The sequence below is a fragment of the Poecilia formosa genome, unplaced genomic scaffold (genome assembly GCF_000485575.1).
Source record: "Poecilia formosa unplaced genomic scaffold, Poecilia_formosa-5.1.2 Scaffold197, whole genome shotgun sequence".
NCBI lineage: Eukaryota > Metazoa > Chordata > Actinopteri > Cyprinodontiformes > Poeciliidae > Poecilia > Poecilia formosa.
Window position 1 is genome coordinate 480,109 of NW_006800136.1, and position 27,394 is coordinate 507,502.

The 27,394-nt window shown below is 40.0% G+C and overlaps 1 protein-coding gene across 2 annotated transcripts in view; it reads right to left on the reverse strand.

Moving 5' to 3' along the window:
• The window catches only part of LOC103148060 (rho guanine nucleotide exchange factor 26), a 43,715-nt gene that overhangs the window by 6,871 nt on the left and 9,450 nt on the right, over positions 1-27,394 (reverse strand). The window contains exons 7-12 of one of the 2 annotated variants that reach the window (XM_007566675.2): positions 26,407-26,559; positions 26,194-26,326; positions 24,910-24,984; positions 10,710-10,799; positions 9,117-9,271; positions 3,218-3,427 (exon numbers count right to left, since the gene is read on the reverse strand). In XM_007566675.2, coding sequence (XP_007566737.1) covers positions 3,218-3,427; positions 9,117-9,271; positions 10,710-10,799; positions 24,910-24,984; positions 26,194-26,326; positions 26,407-26,559 — 816 coding nt within the window. Of the gene's footprint in view, positions 1-3,217; positions 3,428-9,116; positions 9,272-10,709; positions 10,800-15,402; positions 16,519-22,208; positions 22,364-23,801; positions 23,892-24,909; positions 24,985-26,193; positions 26,327-26,406; positions 26,560-27,394 lie in introns of those variants that run through there. The other variant, XM_007566674.2, reaches the window with a different exon arrangement.

A 27,394-nucleotide genomic window follows, 5' to 3' on the forward strand; every position in this document is an offset into this window, starting at 1 on the left:
AAAAATCCAAAACGATCCAGTGTGCAGAACAGAAGCACCGACTCCCGTCTCCGGTCGGAGCTGTTATATAATAGCTGCTGCTCTCTGTCACAGCTGAATATCGGTTCTGTTTTCCTGTAGGCCTCTGAAGCCGCTCTGTTCCGCTAATAGACGAACGCTATTCACCGATGCTGAACACTAGACACAGCAACAAGGTCACGGGGAAAGCATCCCAGCATGCAAGCAGAGCAGAAAGACAATAAAAAAAGAGAGAGAGAGAGAGAGAGAAATAGAAGTCCACACAGAGAACCCTTTCTCTGATCCGTCTCTAAACAGCTGGAATTCCTGATGCATTAAACCGCCGTCGACATCAAAGGTCGTCCTCGTATACGCCTGCTTCTGGAACGCTAAGCGGTGGTTCACAGACATGGACAGGGCAGCGGGAGAAATGTCAGTGAGTGGAAATGAAAGCAAAAACTGCCAGATGGGGGCAGGGGGAAATAAAACCCACCAAAACCCATTTCTGCAGTTTTGTTTCCGAAAGAAAAACAGGCGAGCCTAAAGTCAGAATGTGAAGAATTTCACCCTGGAACGCCAAACATTCGCTGCACTCAAAGTCAGCAGTAAAAGGAAACATAATGAACATTTAAATGTTTTAAGATGAGAATAATTTCTTTTCCAGGGAAGCAGATACAAAGGCTTGAGTTCACTGAACGAGAAATCTTGCAGTTTTTTGTCACTTTTGCTCTCAAATGCTCGGTGATCCACAAAAAAACGGCTTAAAAGTTCAGAATTAACTAAATTTCTTCTTAATTTACCTCCCTGCTGTGCCATAAAAGGACTATATGTTCATTAAATGCTTCAATAATTTTAGATCAGGTATCTAAGGGGACGGTTTCCAGCAAATCTATCGTGTTTTGACGGGGCCAGATGACCAAATCATTTCAAATCACATCGGCTGAAAACTTTTAATCCATAAAAGTTAAACTCATTAAACTCATCAAATCCTTGTGTGGATTTTGCAGAAAATAAGCTCTAAAATGTACAGACAGGTAAAGCATATGACGGGAGAAAAGTGAATCTTAATTCATCTTCTACAGCTACGCCAAATTTTATTTTCTGCTGGAGAAAGTCACAGCATGCTCGTACCTACGGGCAATTTGGAGCAAATGATTGACAGTCTGTTGGAGTGCCTGGACATGCACACACGCCTGGGAAATGCATGTGTGTGTGCGTGTGTGTGCGTGTGTGTGTGTGTGTGGATTTGCAATATTGTAAAGCAGCTTGTCATTCTCTATTCGTGAAAAGCGTATGGGGCACCAGATGCTGGTGAAAAAAAAAAAATAGCAACAAGTCAAATCAAAACACAGAGTAAACTTGCTAGCATTAGCCTAAGACTTCAATGAATGATTCAGCATGAAAGAATCAGCAGCAAGATTGTGGCAACGAGTTTACTTTAGATTGGCTGTATGTATCGGGTCAGATATGTCTTTAGAAATAACTGAAGCTATTCACGTTTTATTTGTCAGAACATTATGACCTCTTTCTTTTTTGGAGCAGATGTTAGCCTGCAGAAGCTATCTCTAGACACTGGTGTACTAAGTATTTGGCTCAGATTAGTACTGGGGAGGGGGAAAAAAAAAAAGAAAGGAACGTCTCTTGTTAAACTTTTTTTTTATTATCTATTTTTAGGTGGAGCTGCTAACAACCTCCCTTGTTTAACTCCCAGCCTGCTGAGACAAGACTCCATGTTGTGCGATTTTTTTTTTTTTTTTTTTTTACTAAACTTGGGACGACCGGACGGGACGGTCATCAGAAAACAAAGAGCTCACACAGTCCTCTTTGTGAAAGAAGAGGCACGCAGACTCTGGGCAATGTGTCGAAGGATCGGGAGAAGTAAAGGAGCAGCAGAGAGTGGGTGTGGGTGGGTGGGGGCACGATCGTGGGAAACAGCCAGCTTAGCTGCTGTCTGTTGCTAAACAACAGCTTAAACAAAGCCTAGTTACCACCATGACACTGGACTGTTGCCAGGGTCTCCCTGCTGGGTTTTCTCGGCTCATTCAGGATTTCGGTGAGCTGTGGCAGACGCCACCAAATGAAGGAAGTTGGGTTGGTTTTTCCACAACAACTCATGCAGCAGAGAGGAAGGCAGGGCAGGAAGATTGCATTCGGATGACACCACCGACACAAACCAGTACCTGTCGAGTTTCATATTTTCATTGGAGTAAAATTTAAAAAAGTAATTAACGGCTGCAATGATATACAAGAAGCTAAAAAAAAAAAAATTAAGAGGGAAGATTTATTGAATATTGAAGCTTTTTTTTTTTTTTGGCAAAGGATAGAAAAGTAGTGAAAAATATTACATGTACTTTAGGGTTTAGTTAAATAGGTAGGCTTCAATGTCTGGTAAAAGCAAAAACAGGAAGGTGTAAGAAACGTCTGAAATGTTCCACACAATAAATTCCTCCACACAAAAGCGATAAATCACAGCTGCTCCCGTCAGAAGACGGAGGGAGTTTCTCCAGCTGCATGAGAGTGAGGGGGAACAGTAAAGACTTAGCAAAGCTTTGAACCACAACGGATGATTACAGCGTACGGCATAGTGTGTTTGCGCATCCATGCATGTGAACGAATGCGAAGGCCAACGTAAAAGCAGATCCCTTTCCTTTGTTTGGGTTATGTAATCCGAACATCCTCACTTTACTCCCTAATTACTACATGAGGAGAGATGAAGTTACAGAGGGGTGAGTTAGCTACAGCTAACAGCTTACAGGCTGTTTCTAGGACTTTGGTTGGCACTTGCTAACTTTAGCCTTTAAAGACGACAACAAATTTCACTTCCATCTTTGCGTTTGTTTTCAGAGCGGATTCAGAAATAGACTCGTTGCTTTTAATGTAGCTAAAACCACGAGGGAATTTTTGTCAGTCTGTGAGTCAGAAGGTGAACACAGCAGCACATAACGGAGCTAAAAATCTGGCCTTGCAGTCAGAATATTTAAAGATCTCAGGTTCCCTCTGCTGTCTGAGCCAATAGCCCAGACCGTCCGTACGACGAGCCTTCAACACGTACAGACACGCAAGAGTGACATTACGCCACGGGCAAAAAGTTATTCACTCCCACTTAAGGCTAAGTGTTGTAAATGCTTAAGTGAAATTTGAACAGGGAAAATGGCTTAATTTAAAAAAAAAAAAAGAAAAGACAAAATGAGGAAAAGGATAAACAAAACAAGGCACTCACTCCAACTCCGTTCCGAGGATCATTGCCACCTTTTCGCTGGAGTGGTTGCTACGGAAACACAGCCGGAAGAGATGGTTTGCGCCGACCTGCCGTGAGCTCAGCATGCTCGTGGGACTCTTGACCGGTGAGAGGTGAACGTCCTCCGGCTGACTGCTGCCTACTTGGATCTGATCCCGCAGGGCGTAGTCTATGACCGTGTGGCTGTCCTCACTGGTGGAGAAAAAAAAAAGGTACAAAGAAAAAAATGATAATTTTTTTTTTTTGATTCAAGATAGTGAATCTGTCTGCAGGCGAAGAATTCAGCCACACACTTCTGTTCTTCATCGATAGAAAACAAAAGTGAAGATACAGTGCTCTGAAAACGTCTGCAATGCAACCAATCTTTTTTTTTTTTGCATTACAGCCACAAACTTTATTATATTTTACTGTCATTTTATCTGATATGACAAAAATAAATCGTATAAGGGGAAAAAAGACCACCGATTGTACATTAAAATTTGCATTTCACCAGGTAAAAGTTAGTTTTAATGGTAGCAAACAACAGGAAGGAAAACTTTCCTTCCTGAAAGTAGTGCATGGGAACAGAAAAAAAAAATATGGAATAGCTTGATTTGACTGTTAAATTCACTAAGACAGAAATATTTGCTTCATTAAATTATTACTAACCAGAGCAACAAACGCAGGTCTCAAAATAAAAATTACAAAACGACATTTTATTGGAATTGAGTCTAATTTCAATTCCACAATCCAGTTTAGAAAAAACAATACTTTTACTCAGAACAAGCACCTACAGATTAAGGACTGCAAACGGATTAATTTAGTTATTTTTGTCAGATGGCCCAGTGTTTTAAAAGGAAACTAAATATCCTTTGGCTAATGTAGTTGCGTTGTACTTTGCAGGCTTGCATGGATACATCTAGCTAACATTTATGGTTTTAGAGTTTGGTCTTGCACAAGCTGGCTGGACGCATTCAGAGAGGATGATGCTATCTGGGTGAGCATTGCAACCTTGAATCTGAATCTGTTGAACACGTTCTTAAATACAATTGTAAAAGTCATTTGCTTAAAGAAGCCAAGGCCAGAGACAAGCAGGGGAAAAAACACCAACTAAAGCCATCTCTGCAGGCTCTGTGATCAAAAAGAATTGTTAACATTTTAAGTGACGATTTCCTTGAACCACTGTTTTCTGTTTGGACAGCTCGCTCTCAAAGTACAGAAGGTGCAGACAGCTAACCAACCACACACACAGTCTGTCCTTCAGGCTTCATGATTTTATGCAAGTCAGGAAATATCAGCAGAAAGGCTTCTGAAGCAGAAGTCAGGCGAAGACGCGACATGAGAATCTCCGAATCCCATTTTACCAGCTGACACACCTGAGAGCTAGTTTGAGTGCTACAAGTGTCAAAGTTTCCTTTAAAAACGCAGAAAAAACAGACGCACATGTTGGTAATGAAGCCAAGGTTCCCAACTTTTGAGTATAGTTCAAACAAAGAGTAGGGTTAGGGCAGAGTTTTGATATGCTACGCTGCGCACAGCTAACCGCTACACACGGACGCTTGGATAATGCAGGTACATATTTACGCTCTTTTTGACTGTAACTTAGCTGTGACACCTAAAAACTAAACACGACGTTTAGACATGAGTAAATAGACGTTTTGATTATATTTACACAAAGTTCATTTTGAGCTTTGAAGATGATTCAATGAAAACTAAAATCAACAACGAACGGAATCTTTATCGACTGCAAACCCAATAAAGTAGAGATGCTCCCATCATTGATTGGTTGATTCTTTGCTCATCTGATTTACCTTCAATAAGCACAAATGAAACAACTGTCAAAATTATTAGCTGTAATAATTAGATTGTGTGAGGAAAATTGTCATCAGAACTGTGCTTTACTTACTTATCTGAAAAAGACAAAACTATCTGCCTTTTTAGGCTATATTTAGCATCTCTAAGGTTAGCATGATTAGCGCCTAGCATTAACAACTGACTTGTTGCTTCCTTTTAAACAGCTTCTGATTTCATTTTTAACCACTAACCCCTAAAAACATGGAAGTTTCTTTTATTATCACTTCATAAGCACCTGATCATCAATCACTCCAACACGGCTCAAGCTGTGTAGAAGTAGAGTTAGAAAAGTATCTCTTCCTGATCTTCCTCGACTGATTTTAGGACTATCAGCATTGTTGCCTCCCTGAGGACAAATCTACCGGTAAAAATTCCAGGAATGCCATTCTAGTGACGTGAACAGGATGGGTGGGGAGCGTAACGTTTGTACGGTGAGTCTCCATGAGTGATCGGGTGAGCAGGTATCATGCCCCGGTAATTGCTACGTAGCAGCTAAAGGGAAGTGGAAGACGGCTGCGATCGCATTTTGACATGAATGCGGAGGATTATAAACACCGAAAATGATATACGACGAAAACTACCGCAAGGTTTATCCAAACAAACACACTGCTCTGGATTAAGGGAGCTCAGACATCAACCAAATGTTTCCGCATACCGTGCCAGCTTCTGCTTCTCTGATTTACACTTTGCTCTTCAGCAAACAAACCGGGAGTCGCACAGTCTCTCAGGCGGATGAGACTCCGGCTCAGACATGCAGACAAATGAGTACATGCACACCGAAGAGCTTTATGTTTACTGGTGTGAATGTGTGTGAGAGAGAGAAAGAGATAAAAGCCCTGATGGTGTCCAGGGCGGTTTTCATCTCCGCTGAATGCACAGGGGTAAAGACAGATTACCAGGCTGGACTTGCTCAGCATTTCACACTGGTTGTTTTGGTCACACGAGTTTAAAACGGCTGCAAGTTTAACTGTGATAAATTTTAAAGAATCAGCATTCGTCCGTTTGCGGCCGTTTCTGGTGTAAAAACGGATAATATGTGATATTTTGGAGCCTCTGGGAACTTTTTATGATTTCAGGAACAAATAATCAAAAATAACCAAGAAGAAAAACAACAACAACACTGAAGACGAATGTTAGTGAAAACAATATAGTCAAAAAATCCTATTTAAATTTTGATTTCATATCTTCGAATGCATATGAAACATGTCTAACTGCTAAACTGTGATTTAATAGTTAAAAAAAATACATTTTTCAAACTATAACTCGTCAGTAAGTCGCTGTGTGTTATAATTGTGTCTGGGTATCTGAGTTCTACATTAGTTGTTTTTATGTTACATTGTCTTATCGTATTTTAAGTTCACTTTGTTCAATGATTATCAGGTTTTTATCTTTAAAAAGTAAAATATTTTGTACCATTGCACTTTGATTTAAGGGGCTGGCCTAAAATTGTATTTCTGTAGAGTTGCTAGAAAAGCTGAGAGAATCCAATCTGCTTGGTCCATGTTATTCTGGACCACCACTCTTATCCTAAAATCAGACCTGCAACCATCGCTATGGAAACCAAATGTTAGGGAGAGTTAGCAAGCCTCCGCTGCTAGTTGCGCAGGCTTTCCTGAGCAACTTTTAGAGAGTGTGATATAAAGTCTTGACATGACGTGATTTCCAGACTCTAGTTTTAAATCAAAAGCTGCTTACAAGAAGTTAGTCATTACTTTCCACTGAGTATTTAAAGAAAAAGCTTAAAAGCAATAGCTTAGCAAAGCGTTAGCTTTAAAACACACAAACTAACACAGCTCTTGCTACATTAACAGAATAAAGTACAGGATAACCAGTACATTACAACATCACTTCTGTTACTCGTATCATTATCTAACATTACCTTCATCCTGAAAACCTTCTAAGGTCAAAGGTCGTTGTTCTCTAACGTTTAAGTGTCACGGTTCTGACCCTGCTACGCCTTTCAAGTGTTAGCATTTGGAGAAATACAAACTGGACAAGAAGAACCAGGAAGGTTTCTTCCTGAGGCAACGTTGGATTTAGCCGCGCGACGGACCGCACTCTGGGTCAGAACCAACGAGACAGTTGCTGTTTTGTTGCGTCGCAGAGGGCGTGTGGCCTGCCGCTGTCCGGCCGGCCTCGTGAACCTCCGGCGCCGCAGCTGGAGCGCGGCGCAGTGGCGTGCCACGGCACAGCCGTGGCTCTCCAAACGGTACAAACCAATATTATAACAGCTTCTCCCATTCACACACACACACACATACACACACGCACACACTGATTCCAAAGCACTCCCTTTACCAAATCCCCTTTTCCAAACACACGGTCCCTGACGCTTTTCACTGCTGGAGTCTGCTGTTCCAGATCAGATTCTCAGAAAAACACAAGGAGGAATGTGTTTTAGTGTTTTTTTCTTTTTCTTTTTTTTTTTATGATTCTTGGGAACTCTCAGTCTGCGAGAAGCATGGCAATCGAATCCAGACACATGACAAGAAAGGACAGGATATTTTGGAAAAATTTTACAAGCATGCGATTGAAACCGCACGCAGATGAAAAACACACAGCTTTACGGACGTTCTCTGCATATTTTTGAATGTTTATTTTTGCCGTTGTCTAAAAATAGAGACATAATTACGCACTCGAAAGCACAGATGACAATGGAAAGACTTAAGAGTTCATCGGGTAGGGTTCATGCTCTTCTTTACAATTAATGGAAAAGCATTTATGGCTGCTGAAGTAGATCTAAAGCATTTATTTTTTTTGACTTGTTTCGACTATTCTTTTTTTTAAGTTGGGACTGAACCACTGTAAAAAAAAATTAGTTAAAATCAAAATGTTTACTTCTAATCCAAATCTACCTGGAGTCTGAATAACTTTGGGCTTTTTGCAGAGGTAGGAGTTCTCTGAGACACATGAGCAACAGATTAAGTCAGAGCATGGAAATGTTTGCATTCAGCCGGTTTAGACTAAAGCTGCTTCTTTTCTCCCATCAAGAGGCCTCTAATAAACCCTGGACGCTTATGTTCGGTGTATAAGACACCTCTACCTTCGGATTTTTTCCATTACATCCCTGACGAGACAACCGTCAGGGATGTGGCTCCTTTTACAATCGTGGTCCCTTATCTCAAAAATAATCTGGGCAGGCCAGGACTCCAGCCAAGTTATACAAGCACCAACTTCGAGATACCGAAAGTGCTGACGCTGAACCTGAAGCAGCTTCCGTGTTGCTTGGCAACCTCAAAGGTTTGTAAAACACAATAAAGTCATATCTTCACTTTTTAAGTCTTGCACAGAGCAGCTATCGTCACACTGAAAATGTTTAAAAATCCAACCGTTGGAGAATGTTTTTAATTAATATACATGTTTTTAGAAAGAATTTTGTAAAAAAAAAAAACTATATATTTTACTATTTCAAACACTTAAATGTCACTTTATCCAACAGAAGGTTTTTATGAACCTGAAACAACTGATTTGTATTAATGGTTTTGACCTATGAAAAATAATCCATCAGCAAACACACACCAAATATTTTTTGTCTGGTTTCCAGTGCAAGTATACTTAGAAAAAGACAAAACTAACCTACAAGTAACTTTTCAGCAAGATATAATAGCTTCCTTTAAGTCAATAATTCTTTAATATTTATAAAAACGTAAATGTACTATGAGATTTTTTTTCACTTATGTTTTAAGTAAAGAAATCTGCCAGTAATAAAATCAAATATAGGAGATATAGGAGCTTAAAACAAGCTCCTATATCTTAATAAAAAGTTTTCTATAAATGCTATTTTAATTGTACTAAAATATTTGCACTAATAGCTAGACAAAAAACTTAAGATTTTGTTTTCTTTTCAAACTTCGTCTGCATCCTTCAGTTTAGATATCTTTTTATTATTATTTTTTTTTGTCTAAAGGGATTTTCCCTGAACAAGTTCAAACACGACGACCGAACCGACTCCGCTGCGAAGCTGGCCCCGCCTTCGAGATTCTTAGCTGCAGGCCCTGAAAACCAAAAGGCTTCTGGGAAAACACTCTGGGAAAACTCGCCAGCTCACCCCTTCTTCTTGGTGACGATGAGAACGTCGTTGAAGAGGAAGAAGTAGACGTGTTGTCGGGATTTCCGCTTCGTGAAGATGCCGCTGTCCTCCACGAATGCAGTCAGCTCGCCTCTTTTTACCATCCACCTGGAGGACGAGACCAGCGGGAAAGGCTGGGGGAACAAAAAAAAAAACAGATCGAAACAACACATTTCATAAAAATGCATTCAGTTATGAACGTTGTAACGTCCCTCAGCTGGAGGACCAAAGGTGGATCAGTTGTCGACACAAGAGGCGTCTGTGAATCCCAAATGCTCCAACAGCTATTTTTTTTTATTTTTTTCCCACACTGGTTAGACACACATGAGCTGCCAAGCCTTGTGTGTTCAGTGAGTGTGAAGACCTGTGCCAACTGGACGACAGCGGTGTGTGCATGCTTTACGTTGCTACAGCTACATGTGTGCGTGCAGCTGCATTGCGGCACTCGTTTTGACCCCTGACATAAATTGCCGTTTTAGACCAGTTGTTGAAAGGTAGGGAAGAGGACGAGCGACATTTAGCGACTAAATATGAGCCAAGTGGTTGTCAGTTCAACAAGCAACAGTTCAACGCTAAAACACGTCAAGTGCAATTAGAACAGAGAGAAAAATCGAGTATTTGTTACTGAGTAAAAACAACAAAAAAAAAGAAAGAACTGCAACAGCAGGAGGGGGATGCAAAACAAGCAAACATATGGTTTTCCAAGTAAATGGAAAAAATTTGCTCAAGTATACAAGTCATGTAAAGTATGCTTTCATGTTCGTAAAAAAAAAAAAAGACAAAAAAAATGCTGCCTTTAGATTTAGAAGAACGACACAGTCCATTGTTCATTAACTGTGATGACAGACATGTTGCACATGGCGTAAAGTGTAAACCTGCTCTGATTTGTTCACATTGAGAAAGATAACGCATGAAAGCGCACTTGTTCTCCTTATCTCATTTCTTGGCAGAAATTAACCCTCAGGGCAAATAGTCATAAAAAAAAAAAAAAACGACAAAAGAAGGACTATACTTTCTGTCAAAATGACATGAAATGTGGTTGAAAAACGGGAGGAACTAAAAAGTCCAGAAAAAGGTGTCGATTATTGATTCAGTTTGGTGAAAAGGGTTTGAGAATTGCTCCAATGAGAACAATGAGAAGGACTTCTGGTGTCTTTTATGAGGCTGAATTTAAATAAATGTTTGGGAGCTAAAAAAAAAAAAAGAATACGTCTAGTTTTCAACTCGTTCAATGACATCCAGCGTTTGGAGATGAGCAGCACATCAAAAAAGTAAAAAAAAAAAAAAGCGAATAACCTTCTTATTGATATCAGCAAAATACAACTGTATTTTGAAACGGTTAACAACAAACAAATTGAAGTTTTACAATTGGCTTGTCTCGTCTTCTGTAATAAAAGTCATTAAACTTGATGCAAAGTAAGACGTAAAAATATCACAGAATGAGATTTGAATCCGATTCGGAGTCATCTCAGTTAATAACACACAAAGCACATCAGTTTGAAAACAAAATATTACCACCTGCAGGTTGGTTTGATTTAATTTACTCGTTAACTATGAAAGGGAAATCGTTACCTTAATCTTGAACTGCAGCTGAGTGTTGATTGTGTACATCATCTCTGTCCTCTCCATCGTGCGAGCGCCTTCGTTGCATTTCCGCACCACCTGCTCACACAGATAACGAAAAAAAATAGTCACTGGATAATAAAAAAAAATAAATAAATAAATGTTTTCAAGTACATTTGATAAGACGCAGAAAGGATTTAACTGGAGAGCAGAGCAATGCTGCTCTGCCTCTCCTACTGTTTTTTTCCTGTGCACTGCCAGTTAGCTGGCTGAAAGAGGCTGCTACTCTTTTTACTGACTGAAATGACTGTATGAAAATATTTCAGATCAAAACTCAAAATGCATAATTCATTGTTTTGAAGGTTATGTGTTTTTAATGTGTGCATTTTACGTGTTTACTTAAGCTTATAACAAAATTGCAGCGAAGTACACGTACATATTACGCCAGTAATAACTTATTGTGATATTCTTGCAATGATATAAGTTGCTTTCCTACTAAAAGCTTCTCAGTTTGTGAATTAGGATCTTTTTACTCAAGTTCATCTTAACACGAGAATCTGATACTGCTCTTTGACATTTTTTTTAACAATTATTTCAGGATGTTGTACATCTATTTCCAGACCAAGAGCTGCAGGAACCAATCTATTTTTCCATTACAGTCTAGCGGTGATCCATTAACTTTATTAATTCTTGATATTTCCATAATCATCAGGCCCTGCCAATGCAGACTCTTCCAAATCCCCACGATTAGTTTTTTTTAACAGCGTGTTAATTATGCTGCAGCACAACATTGNTCCTATCCAGGACTCTTAAGATACACGTCTCCTATAAGTAAAGAAACGGTTACTGACAACCACACACAACAATCCTTTTAAAAATCCCTTTAAATCACACGTGTCAATACTTAGAAGCATTACAAGCATCATGTGTTTCTCATTCAATTTCATGGACATCAATGTGCCTCCTGTGGCTCAGACAGCTGTTTGCTTTTCTCGACAGCCGGGCCTGCATGCCAACGGTCGGATGCAAACGTGCGCGCAAAACAAAAGTCCCGACAGGTCGGCCTCTCGCTCAAAACAGCTGAAACAACCAACAAATACAAGCGCAGGCATCGGCAGGGCCAACGCATGTGAGACGTACTTAGACTCGTTTGGTATGCGCGCTGATAGCAGGTGCTTGCCCCCCCTCACCCCTCCCGCCTTCCCCTCCCATTGACCGAAAAGCCTGTGCAGAATCGGTCTATTCATTGTAGTGAGACTTCCTCCGGCTTCAGCCATTCATCCTGCCGATGAGAAAGGAATGCCAAGATACATAAATCCATTGTGAAAGGCTCGTGTTTCACCTCTGAAAAGAAAAGAGAGTCTCGCCGGGTGGATTGCGAAACCTCTTGCACACAAATGGCTCGAGAGTGATGACAGCCCCTTCTCTGACCTTCCTTCCTGCGTCGGATGACCCAAACATCACCGCCCAGACTTTTGGGTATTCGTCCCCGCTTCGTCTTACAACTCAATTTCCCTCCAACTGGTTTGTTTACTCTCTGTTGGGTCGGCCTTCCATGCTGCTGCTGCTGCAGCAATGCTGTGAAAACTGTTCTCTTACCTTTATCCATCACTTCATATCAATATGAGAAATTATTTCTGTTGGTATTGCCATAGTCAATATTATACAGTAGATATGAATATAGAAAATATTAAGAAAGACTGTCAAAACCAAGTTAACATGAATAGTAATTTATTGGATGATGCTACTAATGTAAGAGAGGTGGATGCAAAAATCTGTCAACGTGTAAACATACTTTACTGCTGTTCTTTTGTATATAGTTTGTATAACTATTCTTTTACTACACTACGATTGAACCGTTTTAACAATAACTTGAGAAAACGATAAAAAACTGTTTTCAACTAATGATTTTTAACCTGTTTAATGGACAAAAACGTCAATTAAACGTAGAGGGGCGTTATGTAGAAAAAAAAGGATCATCTCCCTTCTTTCAAAAAAAATAAATAAAATAATGAATTAACTTTTCTGAACCTCATTTTGGCAACAATTCAAGTTGACACTCTCCAGACCTGATCACAGCCACGCCTTCAGAGCTTCAACAGAACCTGTCAGACAACACGACGTAGGCCAAAAAAGATCTGTAAAAAGCAACATGCTGTGCCTTTAATGAGAGACATTGCACCGATTCTGGTTCAGCTCAGGTCATCGTTCGTGTTCCAACAATAATCACGAACACCCGAACTTCCTAATTACTGGTCGGACACAACCGCAGCGCAGTCATGGAAATCCCCGAGCATCTGCGACTTGCACGTTACATTTCCCATCAACAACTTTCCCGTTATCACATCTAAACGAAAGCAGACAGAGTAGACGAAGAGGGGGGTAAAAAAAAAAAATCCAAAACGATCCAGTGTGCAGAACAGAAGCACCGACTCCCGTCTCCGGTCGGAGCTGTTATATAATAGCTGCTGCTCTCTGTCACAGCTGAATATCGGTTCTGTTTTCCTGTAGGCCTCTGAAGCCGCTCTGTTCCGCTAATAGACGAACGCTATTCACCGATGCTGAACACTAGACACAGCAACAAGGTCAAGGGGAAAGCATCCCAGCATGCAAGCAGAGCAGAAAGACAATAAAAAAAGAGAGAGAGAGAGAGAGAGAAATAGAAGTCCACACAGAGAACCCTTTCTCTGATCCGTCTCTAAACAGCTGGAATTCCTGATGCATTAAACCGCCATCGACATCAAAGGTCGTCCTCGTATACGCCTGCTTCTGGAACGCTAAGCGGTGGTTCACAGACATGGACAGGGCAGCGGGAGAAATGTCAGTGAGTGGAAATGAAAGCAAAAACTGCCAGATGGGGGCAGGGGGAAATAAAACCCACCAAAACCCATTTCTGCAGTTTTGTTTCCGAAAGAAAAACAGACGAGCCTAAAGTCAGAATGTGAAGAATTTCACCCTGGAACGCCAAACATTCGCTGCACTCAAAGTCAGCAGTAAAAGGAAACATAATGAACATTTAAATGTTTTAAGATGAGAATAATTTCTTTTCCAGGGAAGCAGATACAAAGGCTTGAGTTCACTGAACGAGAAATCTTGCAGTTTTTTGTCACTTTTGCTCTCAAATGCTCGGTGATCCACAAAAAAACGGCTTAAAAGTTCAGAATTAACTAAATTTCTTCTTAATTTACCTCCCTGCTGTGCTGTAAAAGGACTATATGTTCATTAAATGCTTCAATAATTTTAGATCAGGTATCACACAGGACCGTTTCCAGCAAATCTATCGTGTTTTGACGGGGCCAGATGACCAAATCATTTCAAATCACATCGGCTGAAAACTTTTAATCCATAAAAGTTAAACTCATTAAACTCATCAAATCCTTGTGTGGATTTTGCAGAAAATAAGCTCTAAAATGTACAGACAGGTAAAGCATATGACGGGAGAAAAGTGAATCTTAATTCATCTTCTACAGCTACGCCAAATTTTATTTTCTGCTGGAGAAAGTCACAGCATGCTCGTACCTACGGGCAATTTGGAGCAAATGATTGACAGTCTGTTGGAGTGCCTGGACATGCACACACGCCTGGGAAATGCATGTGTGTGTGCGTGTGTGTGCGTGTGTGTGTGTGTGTGGATTTGCAATATTGTAAAGCAGCTTGTCATTCTCTATTCGTGAAAAGCGTATGGGGCACCAGATGCTGGTGAAAAAAAAAAAATAGCAACAAGTCAAATCAAAACACAGAGTAAACTTGCTAGCATTAGCCTAAGACTTCAATGAATGATTCAGCATGAAAGAATCAGCAGCAAGATTGTGGCAACGAGTTTACTTTAGATTGGCTGTATGTATCGGGTCAGATATGTCTTTAGAAATAACTGAAGCTATTCACGTTTTATTTGTCAGAACATTATGACCTCTTTCTTTTTTGGAGCAGATGTTAGCCTGCAGAAGCTATCTCTAGACACTGGTGTACTAAGTATTTGGCTCAGATTAGTACTGGGGAGGGGGAAAAAAAAAAAGAAAGGAACGTCTCTTGTTAAACTTTTTTTTTATTATCTATTTTTAGGTGGAGCTGCTAACAACCTCCCTTGTTTAACTCCCAGCCTGCTGAGACAAGACTCCATGTTGTGCGATTTTTTTTTTTTTTTTTTTTTACTAAACTTGGGACGACCGGACGGGACGGTCATCAGAAAACAAAGAGCTCACACAGTCCTCTTTGTGAAAGAAGAGGCACGCAGACTCTGGGCAATGTGTCGAAGGATCGGGAGAAGTAAAGGAGCAGCAGAGAGTGGGTGTGGGTGGGTGGGGGCACGATCGTGGGAAACAGCCAGCTTAGCTGCTGTCTGTTGCTAAACAACAGCTTAAACAAAGCCTAGTTACCACCATGACACTGGACTGTTGCCAGGGTCTCCCTGCTGGGTTTTCTCGGCTCATTCAGGATTTCGGTGAGCTGTGGCAGACGCCACCAAATGAAGGAAGTTGGGTTGGTTTTTCCACAACAACTCATGCAGCAGAGAGGAAGGCAGGGCAGGAAGATTGCATTCGGATGACACCACCGACACAAACCAGTACCTGTCGAGTTTCATATTTTCATTGGAGTAAAATTTAAAAAAGTAATTAACGGCTGCAATGATATACAAGAAGCTAAAAAAAAAAAAATTAAGAGGGAAGATTTATTGAATATTGAAGCTTTTTTTTTTTTTTGGCAAAGGATAGAAAAGTAGTGAAAAATATTACATGTACTTTAGGGTTTAGTTAAATAGGTAGGCTTCAATGTCTGGTAAAAGCAAAAACAGGAAGGTGTAAGAAACGTCTGAAATGTTCCACACAATAAATTCCTCCACACAAAAGCGATAAATCACAGCTGCTCCCGTCAGAAGACGGAGGGAGTTTCTCCAGCTGCATGAGAGTGAGGGGGAACAGTAAAGACTTAGCAAAGCTTTGAACCACAACGGATGATTACAGCGTACGGCATAGTGTGTTTGCGCATCCATGCATGTGAACGAATGCGAAGGCCAACGTAAAAGCAGATCCCTTTCCTTTGTTTGGGTTATGTAATCCGAACATCCTCACTTTACTCCCTAATTACTACATGAGGAGAGATGAAGTTACAGAGGGGTGAGTTAGCTACAGCTAACAGCTTACAGGCTGTTTCTAGGACTTTGGTTGGCACTTGCTAACTTTAGCCTTTAAAGACGACAACAAATTTCACTTCCATCTTTGCGTTTGTTTTCAGAGCGGATTCAGAAATAGACTCGTTGCTTTTAATGTAGCTAAAACCACGAGGGAATTTTTGTCAGTCTGTGAGTCAGAAGGTGAACACAGCAGCACATAACGGAGCTAAAAATCTGGCCTTGCAGTCAGAATATTTAAAGATCTCAGGTTCCCTCTGCTGTCTGAGCCAATAGCCCAGACCGTCCGTACGACGAGCCTTCAACACGTACAGACACGCAAGAGTGACATTACGCCACGGGCAAAAAGTTATTCACTCCCACTTAAGGCTAAGTGTTGTAAATGCTTAAGTGAAATTTGAACAGGGAAAATGGCTTAATTTAAAAAAAAAAAAAGAAAAGACAAAATGAGGAAAAGGATAAACAAAACAAGGCACTCACTCCAACTCCGTTCCGAGGATCATTGCCACCTTTTCGCTGGAGTGGTTGCTACGGAAACACAGCCGGAAGAGATGGTTTGCGCCGACCTGCCGTGAGCTCAGCATGCTCGTGGGACTCTTGACCGGTGAGAGGTGAACGTCCTCCGGCTGACTGCTGCCTACTTGGATCTGATCCCGCAGGGCGTAGTCTATGACCGTGTGGCTGTCCTCACTGGTGGAGAAAAAAAAAAGGTACAAAGAAAAAAATGATAATTTTTTTTTTTTGATTCAAGATAGTGAATCTGTCTGCAGGCGAAGAATTCAGCCACACACTTCTGTTCTTCATCGATAGAAAACAAAAGTGAAGATACAGTGCTCTGAAAACGTCTGCAATGCAACCAATCTTTTTTTTTTTTGCATTACAGCCACAAACTTTATTATATTTTACTGTCATTTTATCTGATATGACAAAAATAAATCGTATAAGGGGAAAAAAGACCACCGATTGTACATTAAAATTTGCATTTCACCAGGTAAAAGTTAGTTTTAATGGTAGCAAACAACAGGAAGGAAAACTTTCCTTCCTGAAAGTAGTGCATGGGAACAGAAAAAAAAAATATGGAATAGCTTGATTTGACTGTTAAATTCACTAAGACAGAAATATTTGCTTCATTAAATTATTACTAACCAGAGCAACAAACGCAGGTCTCAAAATAAAAATTACAAAACGACATTTTATTGGAATTGAGTCTAATTTCAATTCCACAATCCAGTTTAGAAAAAACAATACTTTTACTCAGAACAAGCACCTACAGATTAAGGACTGCAAACGGATTAATTTAGTTATTTTTGTCAGATGGCCCAGTGTTTTAAAAGGAAACTAAATATCCTTTGGCTAATGTAGTTGCGTTGTACTTTGCAGGCTTGCATGGATACATCTAGCTAACATTTATGGTTTTAGAGTTTGGTCTTGCACAAGCTGGCTGGACGCATTCAGAGAGGATGATGCTATCTGGGTGAGCATTGCAACCTTGAATCTGAATCTGTTGAACACGTTCTTAAATACAATTGTAAAAGTCATTTGCTTAAAGAAGCCAAGGCCAGAGACAAGCAGGGGAAAAAACACCAACTAAAGCCATCTCTGCAGGCTCTGTGATCAAAAAGAATTGTTAACATTTTAAGTGACGATTTCCTTGAACCACTGTTTTCTGTTTGGACAGCTCGCTCTCAAAGTACAGAAGGTGCAGACAGCTAACCAACCACACACACAGTCTGTCCTTCAGGCTTCATGATTTTATGCAAGTCAGGAAATATCAGCAGAAAGGCTTCTGAAGCAGAAGTCAGGCGAAGACGCGACACTAGAATCTCCGAATCCCATTTTACCAGCTGACACACCTGAGAGCTAGTTTGAGTGCTACCAGTGTCAAAGTTTCCTTTCAAAACGCAGAAAAAAACAGACGCACATGTTGGTAATGAAGCCAAGGTTCCCAACTTTTGAGTATAGTTCAAACAAAGAGTAGGGTTAGGGCAGAGTTTTGATATGCTACGCTGCGCACAGCTAACCGCTACACACGGACGCTTGGATAATGCAGGTACATATTTACGCTCTTTTTGACTGTAACTTAGCTGTGACACCTAAAAACTAAACACGACGTTTAGACATGAGTAAATAGACGTTTTGATTATATTTACACAAAGTTCATTTTGAGCTTTGAAGATGATTCAATGAAAACTAAAATCAACAACGAACGGAATCTTTATCGACTGCAAACCCAATAAAGTAGAGATGCTCCCATCATTGATTGGTTGATTCTTTGCTCATCTGATTTACCTTCAATAAGCACAAATGAAACAACTGTCAAAATTATTAGCTGTAATAATTAGATTGTGTGAGGAAAATTGTCATCAGAACTGTGCTTTACTTACTTATCTGAAAAAGACAAAACTATCTGCCTTTTTAGGCTATATTTAGCATCTCTAAGGTTAGCATGATTAGCGCCTAGCATTAACAACTGACTTGTTGCTTCCTTTTAAACAGCTTCTGATTTCATTTTTAACCACTAACCCCTAAAAACATGGAAGTTTCTTTTATTATCACTTCATAAGCACCTGATCATCAATCACTCCAACACGGCTCAAGCTGTGTAGAAGTAGAGTTAGAAAAGTATCTCTTCCTGATCTTCCTCGACTGATTTTAGGACTATCAGCATTGTTGCCTCCCTGAGGACAAATCTACCGGTAAAAATTCCAGGAATGCCATTCTAGTGACGTGAACAGGATGGGTGGGGAGCGTAACGTTTGTACGGTGAGTCTCCATGAGTGATCGGGTGAGCAGGTATCATGCCCCGGTAATTGCTACGTAGCAGCTAAAGGGAAGTGGAAGACGGCTGCGATCGCATTTTGACATGAATGCGGAGGATTATAAACACCGAAAATGATATACGACGAAAACTACCGCAAGGTTTATCCAAACAAACACACTGCTCTGGATTAAGGGAGCTCAGACATCAACCAAATGTTTCCGCATACCGTGCCAGCTTCTGCTTCTCTGATTTACACTTTGCTCTTCAGCAAACAAACCGGGAGTCGCACAGTCTCTCAGGCGGATGAGACTCCGGCTCAGACATGCAGACAAATGAGTACATGCACACCGAAGAGCTTTATGTTTACTGGTGTGAATGTGTGTGAGAGAGAGAAAGAGATAAAAGCCCTGATGGTGTCCAGGGCGGTTTTCATCTCCGCTGAATGCACAGGGGTAAAGACAGATTACCAGGCTGGACTTGCTCAGCATTTCACACTGGTTGTTTTGGTCACACGAGTTTAAAACGGCTGCAAGTTTAACTGTGATAAATTTTAAAGAATCAGCATTCGTCCGTTTGCGGCCGTTTCTGGTGTAAAAACGGATAATATGTGATATTTTGGAGCCTCTGGGAACTTTTTATGATTTCAGGAACAAATAATCAAAAATAACCAAGAAGAAAAACAACAACAACACTGAAGACGAATGTTAGTGAAAACAATATAGTCAAAAAATCCTATTTAAATTTTGATTTCATATCTTCGAATGCATATGAAACATGTCTAACTGCTAAACTGTGATTTAATAGTTAAAAAAAATACATTTTTCAAACTATAACTCGTCAGTAAGTCGCTGTGTGTTATAATTGTGTCTGGGTATCTGAGTTCTACATTAGTTGTTTTTATGTTACATTGTCTTATCGTATTTTAAGTTCACTTTGTTCAATGATTATCAGGTTTTTATCTTTAAAAAGTAAAATATTTTGTACCATTGCACTTTGATTTAAGGGGCTGGCCTAAAATTGTATTTCTGTAGAGTTGCTAGAAAAGCTGAGAGAATCCAATCTGCTTGGTCCATGTTATTCTGGACCACCACTCTTATCCTAAAATCAGACCTGCAACCATCGCTATGGAAACCAAATGTTAGGGAGAGTTAGCAAGCCTCCGCTGCTAGTTGCGCAGGCTTTCCTGAGCAACTTTTAGAGAGTGTGATATAAAGTCTTGACATGACGTGATTTCCAGACTCTAGTTTTAAATCAAAAGCTGCTTACAAGAAGTTAGTCATTACTTTCCACTGAGTATTTAAAGAAAAAGCTTAAAAGCAATAGCTTAGCAAAGCGTTAGCTTTAAAACACACAAACTAACACAGCTCTTGCTACATTAACAGAATAAAGTACAGGATAACCAGTACATTACAACATCACTTCTGTTACTCGTATCATTATCTAACATTACCTTCATCCTGAAAACCTTCTAAGGTCAAAGGTCGTTGTTCTCTAACGTTTAAGTGTCACGGTTCTGACCCTGCTACGCCTTTCAAGTGTTAGCATTTGGAGAAATACAAACTGGACAAGAAGAACCAGGAAGGTTTCTTCCTGAGGCAACGTTGGATTTAGCCGCGCGACGGACCGCACTCTGGGTCAGAACCAACGAGACAGTTGCTGTTTTGTTGCGTCGCAGAGGGCGTGTGGCCTGCCGCTGTCCGGCCGGCCTCGTGAACCTCCGGCGCCGCAGCTGGAGCGCGGCGCAGTGGCGTGCCACGGCACAGCCGTGGCTCTCCAAACGGTACAAACCAATATTATAACAGCTTCTCCCATTCACACACACACACACATACACACACGCACACACTGATTCCAAAGCACTCCCTTTACCAAATCCCCTTTTCCAAACACACGGTCCCTGACGCTTTTCACTGCTGGAGTCTGCTGTTCCAGATCAGATTCTCAGAAAAACACAAGGAGGAATGTGTTTTAGTGTTTTTTTCTTTTTCTTTTTTTTTTTATGATTCTTGGGAACTCTCAGTCTGCGAGAAGCATGGCAATCGAATCCAGACACATGACAAGAAAGGACAGGATATTTTGGAAAAATTTTACAAGCATGCGATTGAAACCGCACGCAGATGAAAAACACACAGCTTTACGGACGTTCTCTGCATATTTTTGAATGTTTATTTTTGCCGTTGTCTAAAAATAGAGACATAATTACGCACTCGAAAGCACAGATGACAATGGAAAGACTTAAGAGTTCATCGGGTAGGGTTCATGCTCTTCTTTACAATTAATGGAAAAGCATTTATGGCTGCTGAAGTAGATCTAAAGCATTTATTTTTTTTGACTTGTTTCGACTATTCTTTTTTTTAAGTTGGGACTGAACCACTGTAAAAAAAAATTAGTTAAAATCAAAATGTTTACTTCTAATCCAAATCTACCTGGAGTCTGAATAACTTTGGGCTTTTTGCAGAGGTAGGAGTTCTCTGAGACACATGAGCAACAGATTAAGTCAGAGCATGGAAATGTTTGCATTCAGCCGGTTTAGACTAAAGCTGCTTCTTTTCTCCCATCAAGAGGCCTCTAATAAACCCTGGACGCTTATGTTCGGTGTATAAGACACCTCTACCTTCGGATTTTTTCCATTACATCCCTGACGAGACAACCGTCAGGGATGTGGCTCCTTTTACAATCGTGGTCCCTTATCTCAAAAATAATCTGGGCAGGCCAGGACTCCAGCCAAGTTATACAAGCACCAACTTCGAGATACCGAAAGTGCTGACGCTGAACCTGAAGCAGCTTCCGTGTTGCTTGGCAACCTCAAAGGTTTGTAAAACACAATAAAGTCATATCTTCACTTTTTAAGTCTTGCACAGAGCAGCTATCGTCACACTGAAAATGTTTAAAAATCCAACCGTTGGAGAATGTTTTTAATTAATATACATGTTTTTAGAAAGAATTTTGTAAAAAAAAAAAACTATATATTTTACTATTTCAAACACTTAAATGTCACTTTATCCAACAGAAGGTTTTTATGAACCTGAAACAACTGATTTGTATTAATGGTTTTGACCTATGAAAAATAATCCATCAGCAAACACACACCAAATATTTTTTGTCTGGTTTCCAGTGCAAGTATACTTAGAAAAAGACAAAACTAACCTACAAGTAACTTTTCAGCAAGATATAATAGCTTCCTTTAAGTCAATAATTCTTTAATATTTATAAAAACGTAAATGTACTATGAGATTTTTTTTCACTTATGTTTTAAGTAAAGAAATCTGCCAGTAATAAAATCAAATATAGGAGATATAGGAGCTTAAAACAAGCTCCTATATCTTAATAAAAAGTTTTCTATAAATGCTATTTTAATTGTACTAAAATATTTGCACTAATAGCTAGACAAAAAACTTAAGATTTTGTTTTCTTTTCAAACTTCGTCTGCATCCTTCAGTTTAGATATCTTTTTATTATTATTTTTTTTTGTCTAAAGGGATTTTCCCTGAACAAGTTCAAACACGACGACCGAACCGACTCCGCTGCGAAGCTGGCCCCGCCTTCGAGATTCTTAGCTGCAGGCCCTGAAAACCAAAAGGCTTCTGGGAAAACACTCTGGGAAAACTCGCCAGCTCACCCCTTCTTCTTGGTGACGATGAGAACGTCGTTGAAGAGGAAGAAGTAGACGTGTTGTCGGGATTTCCGCTTCGTGAAGATGCCGCTGTCCTCCACGAATGCAGTCAGCTCGCCTCTTTTTACCATCCACCTGGAGGACGAGACCAGCGGGAAAGGCTGGGGGAACAAAAAAAAAAACAGATCGAAACAACACATTTCATAAAAATGCATTCAGTTATGAACGTTGTAACGTCCCTCAGCTGGAGGACCAAAGGTGGATCAGTTGTCGACACAAGAGGCGTCTGTGAATCCCAAATGCTCCAACAGCTATTTTTTTTTATTTTTTTCCCACACTGGTTAGACACACATGAGCTGCCAAGCCTTGTGTGTTCAGTGAGTGTGAAGACCTGTGCCAACTGGACGACAGCGGTGTGTGCATGCTTTACGTTGCTACAGCTACATGTGTGCGTGCAGCTGCATTGCGGCACTCGTTTTGCCCCCTGACATAAATTGCCATTTTAGACCAGTTGTTGAAAGGTAGGGAAGAGGACGAGCGACATTTAGCGACTAAATATGAGCCAAGTGGTTGTCAGTTCAACAAGCAAGCAACAGTTCAACGCTAAAACACGTCAAGTGCAATTAGAACAGAGAGAAAAATCGAGTATTTGTTACTGAGTAAAAACAACAAAAAAAAAGAAAGAACTGCAACAGCAGGAGGGGGATGCAAAACAAGCAAACATATGGTTTTCCAAGTAAATGGAAAAAATTTGCTCAAGTATACAAGTCATGTAAAGTATGCTTTCATGTTCGTAAAAAAAAAAAAAGACAAAAAAAATGCTGCCTTTAGATTTAGAAGAACGACACAGTCCATTGTTCATTAACTGTGATGACAGACATGTTGCACATGGCGTAAAGTGTAAACCTGCTCTGATTTGTTCACATTGAGAAAGATAACGCATGAAAGCGCACTTGTTCTCCTTATCGCATTTCTTGGCAGAAATTAACCCTCAGGGCAAATAGTCATAAAAAAAAAAAAAAACGACAAAAGAAGGACTATACTTTCTGTCAAAATGACATGAAATGTGGTTGAAAAACGGGAGGAACTAAAAAGTCCAGAAAAAGGTGTCGATTAATGATTCAATTTGGTGAAAGGGGTTTGAGAATTGCTCCAATGAGAACAATGAGAAGGACTTCTGGTGTCTTTTATGAGGCTGATTTAAATAAATGTTTGGGAGCTAAAAAAAAAAAAAGAATACGTCTAGTTTTCAACTCGTTCAATGACATCCAGCGTTTGGAGATGAGCAGCACATCAAAAAAGTAAAAAAAAAAAAAAGCGAATAACCTTCTTATTGATATCAGCAAAATACAACTGTATTTTGAAACAGTTAACAAACAAATTGAAGTTTTACAATTGGCTTGTCTCGTCTTCTGTAATAAAAGTCATTAAACTTGATGCAAAGTAAGACGTAAAAATATCACAGAATGAGATTTGAATCCGATTCGGAGTCATCTCAGTTAATAATACACAAAGCACATCAGTTTGAAAACAAAATATTACCACCTGCAGGTTGGTTTGATTTAATTTACTCGTTAACTATGAAAGGGAAATCGTTACCTTAATCTTGAACTGCAGCTGAGTGCTGATTGTGTACATCATCTCTGTCCTCTCCATCGTGCGAGCGCCTTCGTTGCATTTCCGCACCACCTGCTCACACAGATAACGAAAAAAAATAGTCACTGGATAATAAAAAAAAATAAATAAATAAATGTTTTCAAGTACATTTGATAAGACGCAGAAAGGATTTAACTGGAGAGCAGAGCAATGCTGCTCTGCCTCTCCTACTGTTTTTTTCCTGTGCACTGCCAGTTAGCTGGCTGAAAGAGGCTGCTACTCTTTTTACTGACTGAAATGACTGTATGAAAATATTTCAGATCAAAACTCAAAATGCATAATTCATTGTTTTTAAGGTTATGTGTTTTTAATGTGTGCATTTTACGTGTTTACTTAAGCTTATAACAAAATTGCAGCGAAGTACACGTACATATTACGCCAGTAATAACTTATTGTGATATTCTTGCAATGATATAAGTTGCTTTCCTACTAAAAGCTTCTCAGTTTGTGAATTAGGATCTTTTTACTCAAGTTCATCTTAACACGAGAATCTGATACTGCTCTTTGACATTTTTTTTAACAATTATTTCAGGATGTTGTACATCTATTTCCAGACCAAGAGCTGCAGGAACCAATCTATTTTTCCATTACAGTCTAGTGGTGATCCATTAACATTAATTCTTGATATTTCCATAATCATCAGGCCCTGCCAATGCAGACTCTTCCAAATCCCCACGATTAGTTTTTTTTAACAGCGTGTTAATTATGCTGCAGCACAACATTGGCAAAAGAAGTAAAAAAAAAAAAAAAAAGTAAAAAGATTATTGCATTGCTAATGACAATTAAGATTCAGTTTTATTTACCATCAGTGGAGACAACAATATTTTATTATAGATTCCATCTAATAAGCAGAGAGGTGCAAAAAAAATACATATGTCTTTGTTTGACTGTGGTAAAGCAGACAGCTAAATTCCTGTGGGAATAAGATTTAGAACTATCAACAACAAAAATGAAAAGATAAACAGACCAACAGAAGGCGTAAAAATATTTCATTTCACTATTTTGCAAAGTTATCCAGATATTAAACGGTTTAAAAAAAAAACACACAGACCTTGCTCATGGCTTGCAAGGCTTTCTTGCATGTTTCATAGCGTGCCGAGTCTTTTGACGTCTTCTGACAGATGGTCTGCAAAACACACACACACACACTAGTTTCACATTAAAAACGAAACAGTCGTGGACGATAGACCACTCTCTCCACTACGCTCACGCGGAGCAATAAAAAGAGACTCCTGAAAGAGTTTTCTGTTTTCTGCTTTTTTGTCTTCCACCTAAATGTTTCAGATGATCAAATTCATTTTGATATCAAACATGACCTCAGTAAGTACAGAGATAAGTAAATATAAAACAGGGTTTTCAAGTTATGACTTTCTTCATCAAGGGGGGGAGGAAAGTGACACTAACCAGCCTGGAGCTATTTGAAGCAATAAGTAATGAATCAAGACTTAACTGCGATTAAAGACATTTTTCTGGAATTGGTTATTAGAAGACCTGCAAAACCAAGAAATCACTAAACTAGAACCTGTCTGACATGATGAAGTAGGCTAAAAGTTTACAAAAGTGCAAAAATGGCTAAAAGAGTCCCGACTTTGACTTAAATCAAAGTCCCGACATTGATTTAAGTCCAAGTCTGAACTTAAATGGAGAAGCTATTGCTTCTCCTCAAACAGTCACTTCATACATGGTTCTGAAGTAATAAAGTGAAATATTTGACTAGATTCCTGAGTTTTTCACACAAGGCCAGGTCGAGTTGGACAGATTATTTCCCTAGTAAATGGAATTGTTTGCTAACTCCATTGTGCATTTATTACAGTTATCTTTGCTTGGAAAAAAATAAAATGTTTGCTGATCTGAAATATTAAAGTGTCACACAACAGAAAACAAAAGAAATCTGCAGAGAAGTCGTTCACAGCGCTGCATCAGCAGGGACCAAATTCTAGCACTGTGGGAGTAAATAAACAGAAATAAAACTTTCTCAGGAGCCAAAATTATCTCATAGTACAAGCATAAACCCCAAAACCCCTTTGGGAGCCACTTAAAAAAAAAAAAAGAAAAGAAGAGGAAAATCAAATTATGATGAGAAAAAAAAGATAAAAGGGAGACACAGGGAACTCAAATATTCAGTTCCAATACGAAACAAACAAACGAAGAAGAAGTGAAAATGAATCACTGGGGATTATTAAAGAATGACGCGAGGTCACGGAAACGCCTGTGCGGTTAGAGCGCACCCAGTGCGCAGTCAAATAAACGAAGCGTTGCGTAACACTCAAAGAAAAAAGAAAAAGTCTAGTAATTCCTCAGGCCTGAGCTACTGTGAGCATTTCGGTTCACTCACGTCCAAGAGCAGCGGCAGGCGAGTGATCCTCTGCATGGGCAGGATGAGGAAGGAGCTCATGGGGAGGTTCCTGCAGTCTGGGTGGCCCTCCAACCTGGTCAGCACCTCCTTGAAAGCAGAATTCTTGGCACCGCTGAAAGTAAGAAGGCCGAGTCAGAGGAGTAGGGGAGAAAGAGAGAGCGTCTCTAAGGAAGACATCGGTCGGTCACTCACACCAGCCTCTGCAGCGTTCTCTGCTGGTACACCTCATTGGAGCAGTACTTGATGTAAGGGTCGAAGGTCGACTCGGCGTGCTTGCAAACAATGTCGCTGATGTCATCGATGACTATGCTCTGTTGGTGTCTGTCCTCCAGCTCCTTGAAGAACCTGAGACACGGTTGTAAAAAGATTTTTTTTTTAAATGTAAAAAACAAACTAAAGGTTAGTAGGCCACGAGCTGCCATGATAGAATGACATCAAGTCATGACCCCAAGGGAGGAAAAGACGTCACGCACTAACGGACGCAAAGTCAGGATACCGAGACGACCTGCCAATCAACGTGTTACCTATAAAAACTTGGGGTAAGATCACGAAGCGGAACTCCCCGTCACTAAAAATAGATAAAAGCCAAGCAGTAACCATTACATTAGATGCGTTTCCTCTTCCTAAGCACCAACAGATGGCCGGGTTAATGACATGCCATTTGTCCGACTTCAAGAGAGCGAGTGTTTTTGCTCGCCCTAGCTTAGGTGCCAAACAGGAAGCGGGGATACAGACACAGGATGCTGCCCTTGACCTGCCGGGCCGTGTCCGAGCTCAACTGGAAAAGCAGATGAGCAAAGACCGGCTCCTTCACTCAACAGACCCATTGCAAGTTGTTTATGGGAGACAGTACTTCTTGTGACCATGTGGCCATTTGCTAATGTCTAATTTTGTTCTTTCCATGATGTCTTGACAGCCATGAGTCCTAACCCTCTGCCCCCCGTGTCCTAAATTAAGGACGCTAAGAGGATCAAAGTTCCAAAAAAATGAGACCAATAAGTCCAACCTGCTGCAATAAATTGCTGGAGTTAAGTCAGCACGCGAACAAAGACATTTGCAGAACCACTACTGACAAAGAGCACAAATTAAACCATATCCTGAATCTCATTAAATGCTCCTGTCCCAGTTAAACGCTCAGATTTCATGTAAAACTTTTATTAAGTAAGCCATACCAAAGGAA